The sequence below is a fragment of the Bufo bufo genome, chromosome 1, assembly GCF_905171765.1.
Source record: "Bufo bufo chromosome 1, aBufBuf1.1, whole genome shotgun sequence".
Taxonomy (NCBI): domain Eukaryota; kingdom Metazoa; phylum Chordata; class Amphibia; order Anura; family Bufonidae; genus Bufo; species Bufo bufo.
The window spans coordinates 30734795-30752140 of record NC_053389.1 but is presented as its reverse complement, the minus strand read 5'-3'; the positions used below and the strand labels follow the sequence as shown (position 1 = coordinate 30752140).

Sequence of the window (17346 nt, the reverse complement as noted above, 5' to 3'; positions counted from 1 at the left end):
AAAACGCGGCCGACGCTCACGTATTACACGTGTTTTTTGTTGCTGAGAAGCCAGCAGATCCGACCCTCTCCATCGAGAAGGAAAAATCCGCTGTATAAATTGACATGCTGAGGATTTCAAATCCGCAATGCTTCCGCTTTTTTGCGTTTTTTTTTTTTTTTTGTCTGTGTAGATGAGCGTTGTTTTTCACGCATCAGTTCTGCATCACGTGAAAATCGCAGAATGTTCTATATTCAGCGTTTTTCACGCAGCCATGGCCCCTAGAAATGAATAGGAGGCTTTTTAGATTCGATTTTTGGAGCAGAAAACGCGTGAAAAGCCTCGACAACATGTGACTGGGCCCTTAGGGCTGCGGTCTCTGCCATCAGTTTCCACGCAGACCCATTCCAGGTTAAAACAAGATTTTAATACTGATGACCCATCCTCATTTCGATGGGGCCGCAAAAGATGCGGTCAGCACACCGCGTGTTGTGCGCATCCGTAGTTCTGTTCCGCGGCCCCGCAAAAATAATATAGAACATGTGCTGTTCTCGTCCGCAATCGCGGACAAAAATAGGCATTTTCTTTTATGGTTGCGGCCATGTGCGGTCCGCAAATTGCAGAACACACACGGGCCGGTATCCGTGTTTTGTGGATCCGAAAAACACTGCGGTCGTGTGTATGCACCCGAAGGCCGATTTCACCGGAGTGTACGCGCTCCGTGTGCGAGCCTTATTTCCCAGACTGAACGCTCCTCCTGTGTAACAAACAAACTCGCGGCATTGGGGCCCATTCAGAAGGCCATAGGAACAGTCCGCTTTGTGGAATGCACGCGCACCCCTTCATTTCAATGGGACAGCACATGGTTCCACGGAAAGGGTAGAGCATGTCCCATCCTTGCCCCCCCCCCCCATCAGAATAGGCATTTTCTGTTACGGTTGCGGCTATGTGCGGTCAGAAAATTGCGGAACGCACACAGTGGCTATCTGTGTTTTGTGGCTCCGCAAAAACACTACGATCATGTGAATGTGCCTTTTAAATATTGAGCGTTCCTGCCCAACCCCCGGCTGTGCTGAGTTGTACTGACTGCGTTCCATCAGTCCAGTTCAGTACAGCCGAGGTCGGGCAGGAACGCTCAGCATTATAAATCATCACAGGAGCAGCGTTCAGTCCGGGAGCACCTGTCAGCAGGATCAACCCCATTAAACCTGCCATACCATCTATTGGGGCTGATCTATAGCTGCTTTTAGGTGGGTTTTTAAAATATGAAAATTGGGGATATTAGTATAGTTCCTAAACTTACGGGGGTTAACTGTTTCAGCGTATGCCTCCCTGTTATCAGCATTCAGGCGCGAAGTGATGGGATGTGGCATAGGCATGTGTTATGGACTTCTATATAGTGACCTGTCCTTACGGGGGATAGAGGGGTAACCAAGGCCCCCTCCCCCGATCATCTGATTGGACTGAATTAAAGGGGTTGTCCGGGATTAGAACCACATGGCTGCTTTCTTCCTAAAAACAGCGCCACACCTGTCCATGTCTGGTATTGCAGCCCAGCTCCGCTGGAGTCATTGGGACAGAGCCGCAGTAACGCACACACAAACTGCCGTCAGTGGGCAGCACCATTTTCGGAAGAAGACAACCCCTTTAATCGCCATGCACACAACTGTACCTTTTTTGCGGCCCGCAAATCGCGGATCCGAAACGCACAGATGCGATCTGTGCGAAGCCCGCATTTTATTTGCGGAACTGTCGTGTTCGCACGCATTCATATGTCCGTTCTGCGAGTGGATGGAACTTTTTTCCTACACTTGTCCTCAAAATGCAGCATGCAACACATACCGCGTCCGTATTTTGAGGATCTGTAAGTTTGCGGAGAGCAAAACGGATAAATCCCCGTTGCTCACAACCGTAAGCTGGTTGTACGTTTTTAATGCAGGTGAAACACTCGACTCCCATGAGCCTGAGCATGTATGTGCTTCTATTAGGGAAGGAGATGAGGGTCAGGCATGTTGGAATCCAGCGGCACGATCCTTCTGCCATCCCAGGAGAATCGGGGGCCGCCCCCCCCCCCATACACATCAGATGGTTGGACATCCTTTTTAAAATCGGCAGGTTGGTTGGACGTTGGTGTAGAGCAAGGATGCACAGCCTACAGCTATTAGGGCATGCTGGGAGTTGTAGTTTTGCAACAGCTGGAGGGCCGCAGGTTGAGCATCCCTGATGGGGGGTGTAACCGGAGGATAAGGAGCAACTGCGCTTTTCAGATCTGGAGGAGAGTCGCTAATGTTCTGCGCGGTAAGCATTTGCAGCCTCTTCAGGCACAGCTTGCACCTACTGGTCAATAAACGTGGACCAAAGTGTTGCATTTTCAAGATCACCGCTCGCTGTCGGTGAATGGCAACATTCCTGTCTACATCTGGAGTCTGGACCTTGTACAGGTTGATTCCTCCTGAGAGCGGAGAGTTGTCTACACAGGGGCGCGTCTACTAAGGGACTCGCGATCAGGGAAGTGGCTAAAGGGGTTCAGAGGTAGAAGTCACCACCGGGCCCAGGACCCTGAGGGGGCCCGAAGACACCGCCACTGTAGAAAGTGCATGCTGGTCAAGTTACACCTCTGGCTGGAGGGAAGGGGTTAAGTAAAAAGTTTGGCATGGGAGGGGGGGGGGGGGGGGGGTGTTTCTATTTTTGCCTCGGGCAGCAGGAAGGCAATGTGCTTCCTGCCCCCGGCCACAAAGCTCCGAGGAAAGAGGGGCCCAAGCTGACCTCTTGCACCGGGGCCCATGAGACAATTTCTATATTTGTACCCTTTTTGTTATATATATGTGTATATATATGTGTGTGTGTGTATATATATATATATATATATATATATAAAGTCCCCTTAGGGTACTCTTACACTAGCGTTTTGAGTTCCGTCCTAGGGGCTCAATACCGGAACTGATCAGTTTTATCCCCATGCATTCTGAATGGAGAGCAATCCGTTCAGGATGTCTTCAGTTCAGTCACTGAACGGCGTTTTGGACGGAGGAAATACGGCAGCATGCTGCGGTATTATCTCCGTCCAAAATTCCGGATCAGTGACTGAACTGAAGACATCCTGAACGGATTGCTCTCCATTCAGAATGCATGGGGATAAAACTGATCAGTTCCGGATCAGTTGCCGGCATTAATTTGCGTTGAAATGTATTAGTGCCGGATCCGTGGGTAAAAATGTGAAAAAAAAAAATATAACGGATCCGTTTCTCCGGATGACATACGGAGAGATGGATCCGTTCTTTCCATGCATTTGTAAGACGGATCCGTCTACAAATGCTGTCCGTTTGCATGCAGATTGCCGGATCACTCTGCCGCAAGTGTGAAAGTCCCCTTAGGCAACTTGTCCATGTGATCTTCTGGTCTTTTGTCCCATAGACTGTAATGGAATACTTGCAGTCTATGGGATTTTCACTAGCCCTTTCCAGGCAGCTCGCTGGGACGGCCTGGGAGCTTTCACAAGACCCCTGGTTGCCATAACAACCCATCCGAGCTCCGGAATTCCGCCGTGGGGGGGCTCCGGTTGAAGGGCGGCCCTCTACCTCTAACTGCTCAGATGGAGCGCACTCGGCTCTATTGGACGGTGGAGAAGAAGTGGACGTGCGCCAGCCTTGGACCCTCGCTCTGGCGATCCGCCGGGGTCCCAGTAGTTTGAGCTTTCGTCGGACCCTTCCCCCAACCTCTACTGGTCAGGAGCTCAGCATTACTGGAAGGGCCAGCGTCTATTTATCCAGCTCTTAGATGCATTCCTCCAGCTCTTAAAATGCGCTCCCCCCCCCCCCCCCCCCCCCCATTAATATTCATATATCGCCAGGAGACCCGGAGCTAATGAGGAAGCGGCGTCCTCATACCTCCCGCGAGCTGTAACCCTTGAGTGGAGAGAGTGACCGCAGCTCATGCATTAAAAATGCCCCCCCCCCCTCATTAGGGCCAGCACCGGCTATCCAGGTCAGCGCATATTACAGCCCATCGCTGATAAAAGGATTTCCGGCAGATGCTGGAGGAGGGACAATGAGGCCGCGGAGCTGATATCATTCGTCGTCGTCCCCCCCCCCCCCCCCCCCGATCCTTTCTGGCAAAGCCTCATTTTCAGTAAATCTCATAAATGTCCCAGACACATCTGTTCATTAACCATTTAAAGGACAGGTATGGCCTAATTCACATTTCCATGTCCGTTTCGTCCGTGTTTTTTTTTTTTTTTTTTTTTTTTTTCTTTCTGTCCATGGAGCCTAAAACTCTTTAGCCAGCCCCATCGGTGATAATTGCTTTTGCCGTTGCTCCATCACAAACATTTTACCCAAATTGCTGCAGCGCCAGCGAGTTGCACCATCCTGTGCACTGATTCACTCAACATGTGGTCGGCTGCGTTCACAATTCTGCAGGCTTCGGAGCTGAACTCTCCCTACTTGTTCAGGGTCCGCACTGAACTTTTTCTGCTAGCTTGCATTCTGCGAAGCGTCTTCTTTTTCACCAGGCACATAATATTGTGATCTTACGCGCGAAGGACGAATGGTATATGCTCACACGGGGCAGGGATAAAATTTGCAGTGAATTTCATCCACTCCCCCCCCCCCCCCCTTGCGGCGAAAGATGTGCCCGGAAAGCGGCTCGCAGGGCAGACTGCAGATTTGCAGCATGTACGTTTTTATGTTACGAGTTTTCATCCTTTGGAGGGAACGCCCCCGGAGAATCCACAGCACGTTCTGTAACGGATCCACATGGAGCTCACACGGGTCGATTGGCTTTTTGGGTCCGCACCTGGTTTGGACTAGCAACATCAAAAAACCTGAACGCGTGGCCATAGCCTAAGATCTTGTCTGGTGCTAAACGGCAAGGTTACCTCCGTCACGATAACCGCACCATAATTGGGCAATACCCATTTTTTTTTTTTTAGCCTCAAAATAGACGCAAGACCCGTTTTGCTCATTTTTAATTGCCGTTCTCTCCCTTTTGGGAGTGTTGGTGGCCAGTCTTTATAGGTGATGCCCAACCTGTGGCCTTCCAGCTGTTGAAAAACTACAACTCCCTGCATGCTTGGGCAGCCTACAGCTATTAGGGCATGCTGGGAATTGTAGTTTTGCAACAGCTGGAGGGGCAGCAGGTTGAGCATCCCTGCAGCGATCGTCCATCCCCATACATCGAAGGTGCAGCTCTCATATCCTCTTACAATCGGGAAATTATCGGGAATGTTTGGTTTGTTCCGATAATTGCCTGAAACATTGGCCTGTGCAAAAGGACCTTTTTGGTCATGGAAGCCCAAAGAGCCTTAGTAGCTGACTGCACATGGAAGGGACACAGATGTTATACTGCGGTCTCTAGCTGGTGGCATGCATGCCGCACCTGACATTACATCCTCCACATTCCCTCATATTCAAATAACCTGGAGCTCCATGTGCCGGGGAGCCATATGCAACACCCGAGGCTTTTGGATGAGCCTCCTGCATCCTAATTGGAGCGCAAAGGTAGCAGAAGGTGACTGCTCGAATCCAATTCCACACGGCACGATTACGTTTGCAGTCTCCTGCTGTGTTGGCGGCAGAGGAGGGAACGCATAGACTGCGAATGTCCATATTGGTCACCACCCAGCTTTTCCTTACTCGGATGCCTCTGAGAAGTGGCTGTAGGGTCTGCGCTTTCCTTAGAAGAGAACATATACGTGTAGCGTATATTAAACCTGCCCGGCAGCTGTGGGGTCGACAGTCCAGGCTTTTCACGTGGACAGATCTGCATAAATATGTAACCGCCCTCGTCTTATGGCGCGCCAGCGGAGAAGGCTCCAAGGCGTCTTGAGAACATCTGTGTGGACTCTTCTTGCACATGTGGTCAGTGCAGGAGATATTTGCTGCACAGAGAGGGAAGATCAAGGCCTTGGAATGTGCAAAAAGTCGTAAATCATGCAAAAAAACAAACAAACCTTTCACGGTTCATTGAATGTTTCTGTTCACTGACAGCCAGTAATATCTGTGCTATTTCATTGCCTCAGGTGTTACACTTCTTCTCTTCTGTAGTTGTCATAGCCTCTTACATCAACCGGAACTTATCCGGATAGATTTCACAGCGGCCCAGACCCCGTCCCTGCAGAGGAGACGCACATCCCTGGACAGAAGTGATTTGCTCATTGACTAAGGACCTCCTGGGAGTTGTCCTCTCCTGTACTTGGTTAAATTAAAGGATCGTCTCATTCAGAAACCCTGCTATAGCCTCTTCCACACGGGCGTTGCGGGAAAAGGTGCGATTTTATTTTTATTTTATTTTTTTCGCGCGAGTGCAAAACATTTTAATGCGTTTTGCACGCGCGTGAAAAAAATCGGCATGTTCTTCACAGAAGTTCGGGTTTGGGATCGGGGTTGTGTAGATTGTATTATTTTCCCTTATAACATGGTAAAATAGGGCTGGAGGGGTTAAAAAAATAAATAAAAAAATGTAACTCTCCTTAATCCACTTGCTCGTGCTGCCAGCATCTCTTCTGTCTCCTTCTTTGCTGATTGCAGGAAAAGGACCTTTGGTGGCGTCACTCCGGTCATCACATGATTCATCACATGATCTTTTACCATGGTGATGGATCATGTGATGACCGGAGTGATGTCACCACAGGTCCTTTTCCGGCAATCAGCAAAGATGAAGACAGAAGAGATGCCGGCTGCGCGATCAAGTGGATTAAGGAGAGTTAAATTATTTTAATTTTTTTTTTAACCCCTCCAGACCTGTTTTACTTAGCATTCTGAATACATAAACCATGTTATAAGGGAAAATAATAAAATGATCGGGTCTCCATCCCGATCGTCACCTAGCAACTGTGCGTGAAAATCACACCGCATCCGCACTTGCTTGCGATTTTCATGCAGCCCCATTCACTTCTATGGGGCCTGCTTTGCGTGGAAATTGCACAATATAGAGCATGCTGCGATTTACACGCAACACAGAAGTGATGCGTGAAAATCAACGCTCATGTGCACAGCCCCATAGAAATGAATGGGTCCGGATTCAGTGCGGGTGCAATGAGTTCACATCACGCATTGCACCCGCGCGGAAATCTCGCCCGTGTGAAAGGGGCCTAAGGGTACTTTCACATTAGCGGCAGGGGAGTCTGGCAGGCTGTTCCGGCGCGTGAACAGCCTATTGGATCTGTCCTGATGCTAGTTGACGTGTGCCCCCGGACTGCCGCTCCATCCCCATTGACTATAATGGGGGCGGAGTTCCGGCGGCAGTGCGGTGATAGGCAGCCGGACATACATAATACAGCCAATTGCACTAAGCATGACCAAGACGAGTTACAGACTGGTACAGAAGGAGAGAGGGCCCTGCCCGTGAGGGCTTACAATCTACACGGTATGGGAGAAGGACACAGTAGGCGGGTGAAGCTGGTCATGGCGGTATAGAGGCAGCAGGGTCACTGGTTGTAGGCTTGTCTGAAGAGGTGGGTTTTCAGGTTTCTTTTGAAGGATTCCACTGTAGGTGAGTCTGATATGTTGGGGTAGGGAGTTCCAGAGTGTGGGGGATGCACGGGAGAAATCGATTGTGGGAAGAGGTGATAAGAGGAGAGAAGGAGGTCTTGTGAGGATCGGAGATTGTGGGGGTGTATCGGGAAAGTAGCTCAGAGATGTAGGGAGGGGACAGGTTGTGGACGGCCTTGTATGTATTTTCTAGTACTTTGAAGTGAATTCGCTGGGCAATGGGGAGCCAGTGAAGGGATTGGCAGAGGGGAGAGGCAGAGGAGTAACTGGGTGAGAGGTGGATTAGTCGGGCAGCAGAGTTGAGGATAGATTGGAGGGGTGCGAGAGTGCTAGATGGAAGGCCAGAGAGGAGAGTGTTGCAGGAAGTTGAGGAAAGCGCGGATGCGGGAGATGTTTTTTGAGTTGGAGGCGGCAGGTGGTGGAAAGGGCTTGGATGTAGGGGTGGGCGATATGGCCTGAAATCTATATTGCGATATAATTTTAAGCATATGCGATATATATCGCTATATATTGTTTTCTATATTTGGGGGGGGGGGGGGGTTTAAACTTTTTTTTTTATTTATTTTTTTTTTTTTTTACTTTTTATTTATTAACTATTAGCCTTTTTAAGGGCTAGAACCCTTGTCATATTCACCCTAATAGGGTGAATAGGACTTTACACTCTCTCTGCTGCCCTGTGCTTTGTGCACACAACAGCAGGGAGCTGACCATGGCAGCCAGCCTCTCATGTGCCCCCCCCAGCCTCTGATCCGCCCCCCAGCCTCTCCCTCTCATCAGTCCCCCCTGGTAACTCAAACCCACCCCCCCACCCCAGTATTAATCATTGGTGGCAGTGGCCACAGGGTCCCCCCCCCCCCCCATCATTGGTGGCAGTGGGCAGCTCCGATCGGTTACCATGGCAGCCAAGAGTCACGCTACTGAAGTCCTGGCTGCCATGGAATGTTAGTGAGCAGCATTATACTCACGTGCGCCGTGGCCGACCGGCGCACCATGGCAGCCAGGACTTCAGTAGCGTGACTTCTGGCTGCCATGGTAACCGATCGGTGCCCCAGCATTACACTGCTTGGACTCCGATCGGAACTGCCCACTGCCACCAATACAGAGACTGAAGAACATTTCCGGAACCCGACCTCTGACAGGACGCTGTGATCCACGCGATTAACCCCTCAGTTGAAGGGTTAATTGCGGCGGATCGCAGCGTGCAGTCATAGGGGCCGGGATATGGCCGGCAAATTCGTTGGTGGCGCAGTGGCCACAGTCCCTCCCCTCCTTCTCCTACTCTGTTCTCATTGGTGGTCACCGGCAGACGCGCACAGTGGGGAGGGACTCCCTCCTTCTCCACTATGCCGGCTCAGGAGAACATGGTGCGTGCCGAGAGCGCGATCATATCGCGGTCCGGCGATATGCACAAAATCCATATTGTGGCACAAATTTATCTCATATCGCCCACCCCTACTTGGATGTGCGGTCGGAAGGAGAGGGCAGACTCCAAGGTCACTCCAAGGCAGCGGACTTGGTTGACCGGGGAGAGTGTGCAGCCATTGATCGTGATCGATAGGTCTGTTGGGGGGGTTAAGCTAGATGCGGGAAAGATGATAAATTCTGTTTTATCCATGTTAAAGACGACCTCTCCTGACATGACTATTTTAATAGCAACATGCATTCCCCATGTACTAACAATTCTGGAGCATCTATTCTTATGGCTCTATGTTTTGCCATTCCTTTATTATTTGCACTAGAAGTTATGAATGAATTGCTAGCAGTCTGCAGTAAGGGCACAGAGGGGCGGTAACCAGTTGGGGGGGGGGGGGTGGTATCTGCACAGTCTGAAAATGGCAGCACTGATTGGATAGAGTCAGTCTGTGCAGGTACACACCCCCAACTGGTTACCGCCCCTCTGTGCCCTTACTGCAGACTGCTAGAAATTCATTCATAACTTCTAGTGCAAATAATAAAGGAATGGCAAAACATAGAGCCATAAGAATAGATGCTCCAGAATTGTTAGTACACGGGGAAGGCATGGAGCTATTAAAATAGGTATGTCCGGAGTGGTGAAAGGTCCTCCAAGTCTTAGAAAGCGAGAGGAGAAGGGTGATATGGAATATAGGTATTGTGGGATTCTGGATAATAAGGTGGTGACGTCTGGACCAGAGAGGTAGATTTGTGTGTCGTCAGAATAAGAGTGATCCTGAAAGCCATGGGACTCTATGAGCTGTCCCAGGCCAAAAGTGTAGATAGAGAAGAGCAGGGGTCCTAGGACAGAGCCTTGCGGGACACCAACAGAGAGGGAATGAGACGAGGAGGTGGTGCGAGAGTGGGAGACGCTAAATGTCCGGTCTGTGAGGTATGATGTGATCCAGGGGAGGGCCAGGTCAGTGATGCCAAGAGATGAGTTTGTAACAGAACAAAGTGGTCGACAGTGTCAAAGGCAGAGGACAGGTCAAGGAGAAGGAGGACAGAGTAATGTTTTTTTGTTTTGGCTGTTAGTAGGTCATTGATGACTTTGGTGAGGGCAGTCTGAGTTGAGTGGTGGGGTCGGAAGCCAGATTGTAGCCGGTCAAAGAGGGAGCAGGAGGAGAGATGAGAGGACCGTTCAGAATGGACATGTTGCTCAAGTAGCTTTCAGGAAGAAGTGATATGGGGCGATAACTGGACAAAGAAGATGGGTCAAGTGAAGGCTTCGAGGATGGGTGTAATGGTAGCATGTTTAAAACCAGAGGGGAAGACATTGGAGGTTATTGATAGGTTAAAGAGTTAGGGCTGGGATAAACACTGGTGAGGTTAGGGATGAGGTGGGATGGGATTGGGTCAAGTGCACAGGTGGTGAGATGAGATCTGGAGGGGAGAGGGAAGCGGGTTTTGGGAGAAGAGGACCAAGCAGTTGTGTGGAGGGTCTGTGGGGACCGTGCACTGAAGATTTCTCTGATGTTAACTATCTTTTGTTTGAAGTACGTGGCAAAGTCCTCAGCAGAAGAGGACAGGGTGGGGGCGCTGGGGGACGGAGAAGGGAGTTAAATGTTAAAAAGTTATTTAGGGCTCTGGGACAGGGAAGATATGAGAGATGAGAAGTCGCCTGTTTTGCATCAGCGAGTGAGGATTTGAATATGAGGAGGGATTGCTTGTATGTGGTGAAGTGATCCTTAGAATGGGATTTCTTACATCGCCGCTCAGCAGCAGTGGAAGCTTGTCTGAGTTTTTTGGTCAGGTTGGTGCCAGGGTTGTCTGTTGATTTTTCGGGTTTTGTTGTGTGTGTGTGTGTGTGAGGGAACAACAATGTCCAGAGCTGTACTTGGTATGGTGTGGTGTTATACAGTTAAATAGCGGTCTGCCAATCTGGGGGGGGGAGCGGTATTATATTAGGACAGCTAATTGTTTTCCGAGGGAAGTGATCAATACTTTCATCCCCTATAGTAAATATGCAGCAGTGAAGTGAATGCTTGGTGCTTGCTTCTGAAGAAGGGGCCACCTTTCATAACTAAAAAAGATGTTCATAGGAGATAATCAGTTTATAATAAGAATTCAGGCATATAAATATTGTAATACTGCCTCCTATGTACAAGAATAGAACTACTATAATACTGCTCCTATGTACAAGAATAGAACTACTATAATACTGCTCCTATGTACAAGAATATAACTACTATAATACTGCCTCCTATGTACAAGAATATAACTACTATAATACTGCCTCCTATGTACAAGAATATAACTACTATAATACTGCCTCCTATGTACAAGAATATAACTACTATAATACTGCTCCTATGTACAGGAATATAACTACTATAATACTGCTCCTATGTACAAGAATATTACTACTATAATACTGCTCCTATGTACAAGAATATAACTACTATAATACTGCTCCTATATACAAGAATATAACTACTATAATACTGCCTCCTATGTACAAGAATATAACTACTATAATACTGCTCCTATGTACAAGAATATAACTACTATAATACTGCTCCTATATACAAGAATATAACTACTATAATACTGCTCCTATGTACAAGAATATAACTACTATAATACTGCTCCTATATACAAGAATATAACTACTATAATACTGCCTCCTATGTACAAGAATATAACTACTATAATACTGCTCCTATGTACAAGAATATAACTACTATAATACTGCTCCTATGTACAAGAATATAACTACTATAATACTGCCTCCTATGTACAAGAATATAACTACTATAATACTGCCTCCGATGTACAAGAATATAACTACTATAATACTGCCTCCTATGTACAAGAATATAACTACTATAATACTGCTCCTATGTACAAGAATATAACTACTATAATACTGCTCCTATGTACAAGAATATAACTACTATAATACTGCTCCTATGTACAAGAATATAACTACTATAATACTGCTCCTATGTACAAGAATATAACTACTATAATACTGCCTCCTATATACAAGAATATAACTACTATAATACTGCCTCCTATATACAAGAATATAACTACTATAATACTGCTCCTATGTACAAGAATATACCTACTATAATACTGCTCCTATGTACAAGAATATAACTTCTATAATACTGCCTCCTATGTACAAGAATATAACTACTATAATACTGCTCCTATGTACAAGAATATAACTGCTATAATACTGCTCCTATGTACAAGGATATAACTACTATAATACTGCTTCTATGTACAAGGATATAACTACTATAATGCTGTCCTCTATGTACAAGAATATAACTACTATAATACTGCCTCCTATGTACAAGAATATAACTACTATAATACTGCTTCTATGTACAAGAATATAACTACTATAATACTGCCTCCTATGTACAAGGATATAACTACTATAATGCTGTCCTCTATGTGTACTCAGTGGCTATAGTGCGGTTACAGTAGCAGTGTGCATCCTCTGTGCAGGGATTTCCTCCCTGGTACAGATCACAGATAAGGCGGTGAGTTTCCTCTGGTTGCAGCACGTTCGGGCGGGGTTGACACCTGGCTGCTGACACTTTCTCTCTAGCAGTGTTTCTTCTCCGCCATGAACATTTCAGAGTGTTTACACGGGCCAAGGGAAGCGTTCCTTCCCGACAGTCCTCTGCTCGTCCAGTGGAGGAGACCTCTGCATTTACTGTACATGCAGCGATCTCCTTCACAGTGCCAGGACTGGGATCGCTATAGCGCCCCCATACAGAATCATTGTTTCTGGGCAGCAGTTCGCTGGTTAGACCACACGATCTGCTGTCCAGAAACCATGATCGGTGGTGCCTGCACGAAGGATGGGATCACCCGATGAACGAGCGTTTCGCTCCTTGATCTGGAGACCAGATTATCTGTCTTTGAGGCCCATCTGTAGAGCGGATCCGCTGCTGCTCCATTCCTTCTATTATAAATAGAAAACGTAACGCTAGTGTGAACAGAGCCTTAGAGGGGAGCTCCTCAGTGCACAAGCGCTCCTGTCTGACCATTATCCTGGGGAAGGCACCTGCACCGTATAGTATACCGCCCCTTAGAGCATATGTAGTACCCAGCTGTGCGTCAGTGCTCTCCATACTTTTTCTTAAAGAGCTTTTCCAAGTGAACATCACAAGGCTGAGGGTGAGCTGTGAGAAGGCCGCGGTGCCTCTGCTAGCGCCAGTGCCTTCTCAAACAGCTGATTGGTGGGGGTCCCGGGTGATGGACCCCCACTGACCACATACTGTTGATCTATACAAAGGGTAGGTAATCAGTAAAAAAAAAAAACTCTTGGAAAACCCCTTTAAGAAGGCAGGGAAACTGTCTCATGGGCAATTGTCGGGAACCGTTTTTTTTTCTTCGATGCATCTCCCCTGACCATAGTGATTTATGATGGTCAGTTCTGATCTGATCGTGGGTCTCCCGCCATAAGATAGGCACTACCGGATCGTAAATCCCGGTGGTGCGGTCAGTTTGGGCCAGGGAAGTCGCGTTGGACGGAGCACAGTGATGTGAATCAGCCCTAACAGTACCAGTGATGTGAAAGTGCTGGATCATCGGGTGATCACGTCTTTCCCGTTCACACACGACGATTTTCGTCGGTGGCAATCAGTGATTCTTTAAGAGGAGAAGTGATCCGGTTCCCATACAGAGGGGATACTTGCTGCATGTTTCTACAGATCACCCCGGCCTCACGCTCAGGCTTTCTCAAGCAGTTTTTGGAGCCAAAACGAGGAGTGGATAAAAAAATAAAAAAGACAAAGTAGTGTCTGCCCGGTATACAGTCTTTTTTTAAAAAACAATTTATGATCCATTCTTGATTTTAGCTTCCAAAACGGCATCCGAAAACCTGCTCGTTCCTGCTGATTGCCTGTTCAGTTGGCCAATGTAAAAACAAAAAGACCTTAACCCCCAGCGATCGCCAGAGGGCGGCTCTTCTGGCTTCACAGTTTCCCTGCAGCGGCCACTACAGGACAAATAGAGTATTACATGCCATCCATTTAAATTGATGTCTGAGCCTGCCAAATTGCGACAGGCTCTGGGAGCCCCCTTTAAATATGACGCCCACGACCTGTATGACTGTCGTGGGCGTCATATTTAAAGGGGGCTCCCAGAGCCTGTTGCAATCTGGAGCAGTTATCGAATACACTCCCTCCCCGCTCCAGATTTCCCCTGACTTTAATAAATTTTAGCTCCAATTCATCAAGACCGGAGTGTGCTGCGCCGATCCTGATGGGGCCCTGTGCCGCCGGAGGCCGCCCGTGCTCCAGATATACTCGTAGCTGGTGTAGGATTCGGTTATCATTTGCTCCTGTTTCTGGCGTTAACGATGATAAATGTGCTGCGGCGATGCCCCTGCCCTCACCGCTCCCCCTTTTTTCCCCGAACTGGTCAGGGCAGCATAAAAACACCAGTTGCAACTAGATTTACACCCAGTGACATTGACATTTTTTTTTTTTTTTTTTTTGCAATTGCGGGTTTTGCAACTTCTTAATGTCAAAAACCAGGTGTAAGGAGACTGTAAATCAGGATAAGGGTCCATTCACACGTCCGTTGTTTCTTTCCTGATCTGTTCCGTTTTTTGCGGAAAGGATCTGGACCAGATCTGGACCCATTCATTTTCAATGGGTCCTGAAAAAAATCGGACAGCTCAATGTCAGATTTTTTTTTTTTTTCAGGACCCATTGAAAATGAATGGGTACAGAACTGGTCCAGATCTGTTCCGCAAAAAAGGGAACAGATCAGGAAAGAAACAACGGACGTGTGAATGGACCCTAAATGTATGATCACTGGGGGTCCCAGCTGTCAGACCCCCACCGATCACAAGACCATGGGGTCCCCGTCTCCCCTTTGTGAATGGAGCCATTCTGAGTGTGTGCCCAACACTCCATTCACTTCTGCGGGACTGACGGCGCCGGCCTCTGAAGTCGCACAGACCGTAAATGGAGCGGCGATCATGGCTGCGCACTACGGCTCCATTGGCACAGGGGACCCCACTTATCACATCTTCCTCACCGTTCCCGTGGACAGGTGATAAGTGATGGTCGTGGACCAGCCCTATAGGCAAATTGGATCCATTGGGAAGCTGCGGGCCACACCCTTTTTTTGCTACCCCCCCACTTCTGTCTTTTTCATACCTGGCGTGTGGCGAGAGCAGCCACCCCTTTGGCGCACGCTTTTATCTGCGGCTTTATGATGGCGTTAACTGATCAATTTCACACAACGGGTTTGGGTCAGGTATGGCGGATTTCGGCAGAAAATAAAACCCGTGCAAATGTAACAAGATAAAAACACAACACGAAAAAAAGGTCCAAGCTTTTGAAACCTAAATAGGAAGGAAGGAAAAAAAAATCTGTTGCCCATTACGCTGGTTGTGGATTTCACCATACTGGTTTTCCGCACAGTAGATGAGAATAAAAAAAAAAAAAAATCTTCATCGGGTTGGGTTCTCCGCCTGTATCCGCCAGGTGCGAATTCACCCGCAGGGAATGTTTTCTTGCTTGTGCTCTGGAGATCAATTCTCGGAGGTGGAATTATAATGACGACATGCAGCTCCGTCCTGCAGAGCCTCGCTCCTCACCAGCTTCTCCTTCTCCTGGTCTGGTGTGAAGAACATGAAAGGGGTGTTCCCATCACAGACAATGGGGGCATATCGCGAGGATATGCCCCCATTGTCTGATCGGTGCGGGTCCCGAGAACGGAACAGAGAAAGGTGGTGGAGCGCTGGCTCGGCTATTCCTGTCTGCCCCATAGAAATGAATGGGAGCGGTGGCCGCACTAGCGCGGTGCGCTCCCATTCACTTGTATGAGGGAGCGCTGCTCTCCCCGCTCCGTTCTCGGACCCGCACTAATCAGACAATAGGGGCATAGCCTAACGATATGCCCCCATTGGCTGTGATGGGAATACCCCTTTAAGGCCTCATGCACACGACCATATTTCTGGTCCGTGTCCGATCCGCATTTTTTTGCGGATTGCACACTGATTCATTCCATTTCAGTGAATCTGCTTCCCTGCAGCCAGGCTGCAAATTATAGAGCTGAAGTCTGGGTCTCGCTCCCCTTTTTCTGAAGGTCACGTCCCCACCTATCCCTTGGTTGAACTTGATGGACTTTGTGCGCTTGATATGCCCTCGATCCTTATGCCCTTTAAGAAGCTGTGAGGTGTGAAATGCGTTAGCCGGGCTCCTTCTTTGTACTTAGACTGCTTTCTTTGCCTCTTCACTGCCAGAGTTTGCTTTGTTCTTTGACTCCCTCCCCTCTCCCTTAATTCATGGGACTAGTTGCCTAATTGCTGAGAGCAGCACTCCTCCTCCTCCACCTCCTCCTCCTCCTGCTCTTGTTCTGAGCTTCATTTGGTAGCGAGTGCCACAAGCTCAGCTAGCAGGAGGGAGCCGGCCGTGTGGAGGCTGCAGCCCAGCGTTCCCACCGCTTCAGGTGATTCTGGGCGTCCATCTCCTGCTCAGAACGCGTCGGGCTGTCGCCACCACCATCTAACGGGCATTCGTGTTTTTTTTTATCTTTTGCAGGAGCCAACGTCTGAACATGTTCCTCTGCCGATGCTACCCAGGATCCCGGTGAAACGGCAGCTGTCTCCAAAGAAGGGAAAGCGGCTCATGTGCCTTACCTCCCCCCCGCCTGTGAATTATATTTTTTTTACAATCTTAAGAAGTTTTCTGCAGAGTCTTCTCCTCCGCTCCGCCGTGTTAAATTCCTTTTTGAAGCTTCCCCGTCTCGGCGTGATGCAGCCTGCGGAGAAGAGATGACACATCTTGTTATCCTTCTGGATCCGAAGACGAGTAGACACTTGCCGCTTACTGAACCTTAAAGTGCAGGAGACACGTGGAGGTGGATTCAATTTTTTTTTTTTTCTTTCTTTTTTTTCCACTTCTCTAAAAACCATGGCCATCGCCAAAGGCAGGTACTTGCTGGTGTTCCTCTGCGTCCAGCTGGTGGTTATGGCCCTGCTGTACAGAGAAGGTTACCGCAGGCGGGTGGCCTATTTTTTTGGTATATTATATAAGAATGGACCCCACTCTCTAGCGCTCCTGAACCCCCAGAACCTCTCATTGCCCGGTGACGTTTACGCCAATCTCAGTTTGATAGCCAAGCGGCAAGATCGGCTGCCCTACTGCCCCGAGACTTCTCCTCTCATAGGTAAGTGGTCAACCGGCCAACGTATCACTTCTAAACGCTTCGTAATAAGCAACGTATCACTTCTAAACGCTTCGTAATAAGCTGAGGGATAGCACTGAGCTACGTACAGCATGTGCTATCTTATCAGAAGTTGGAGGTTCCCTCTGTAGTGATCCTACCTGTGCTTATCCATTGTAGCAAACAGGCAGGAGATTTGTGCTGATGATGTATTGGATGTAGCAAACCCGCAGCTTCACTGTGCTCTTGTCTGTATCGAGAGGTGGTCTTATCT

The 17346-nt window shown here is 48.4% G+C and overlaps 1 protein-coding gene across 2 annotated transcripts in view; it reads left to right on the top strand.

Annotated features, from left to right (window-relative positions):
- The window catches only part of LOC120992648 (beta-1,4-galactosyltransferase 3-like), a 68799-nt gene that overhangs the window by 15869 nt on the left and 35584 nt on the right, over positions 1-17346 (top strand). The window contains exons 1-2 of one of the 2 annotated variants that reach the window (XM_040421681.1): positions 16276-16355; positions 16448-17075. In XM_040421681.1, coding sequence (XP_040277615.1) covers positions 16820-17075 — 256 coding nt within the window. In that variant the 5' untranslated portion in view covers positions 16276-16355; positions 16448-16819. Of the gene's footprint in view, positions 1-16275; positions 16356-16447; positions 17076-17346 lie in introns of those variants that run through there. The other variant, XM_040421680.1, reaches the window with a different exon arrangement.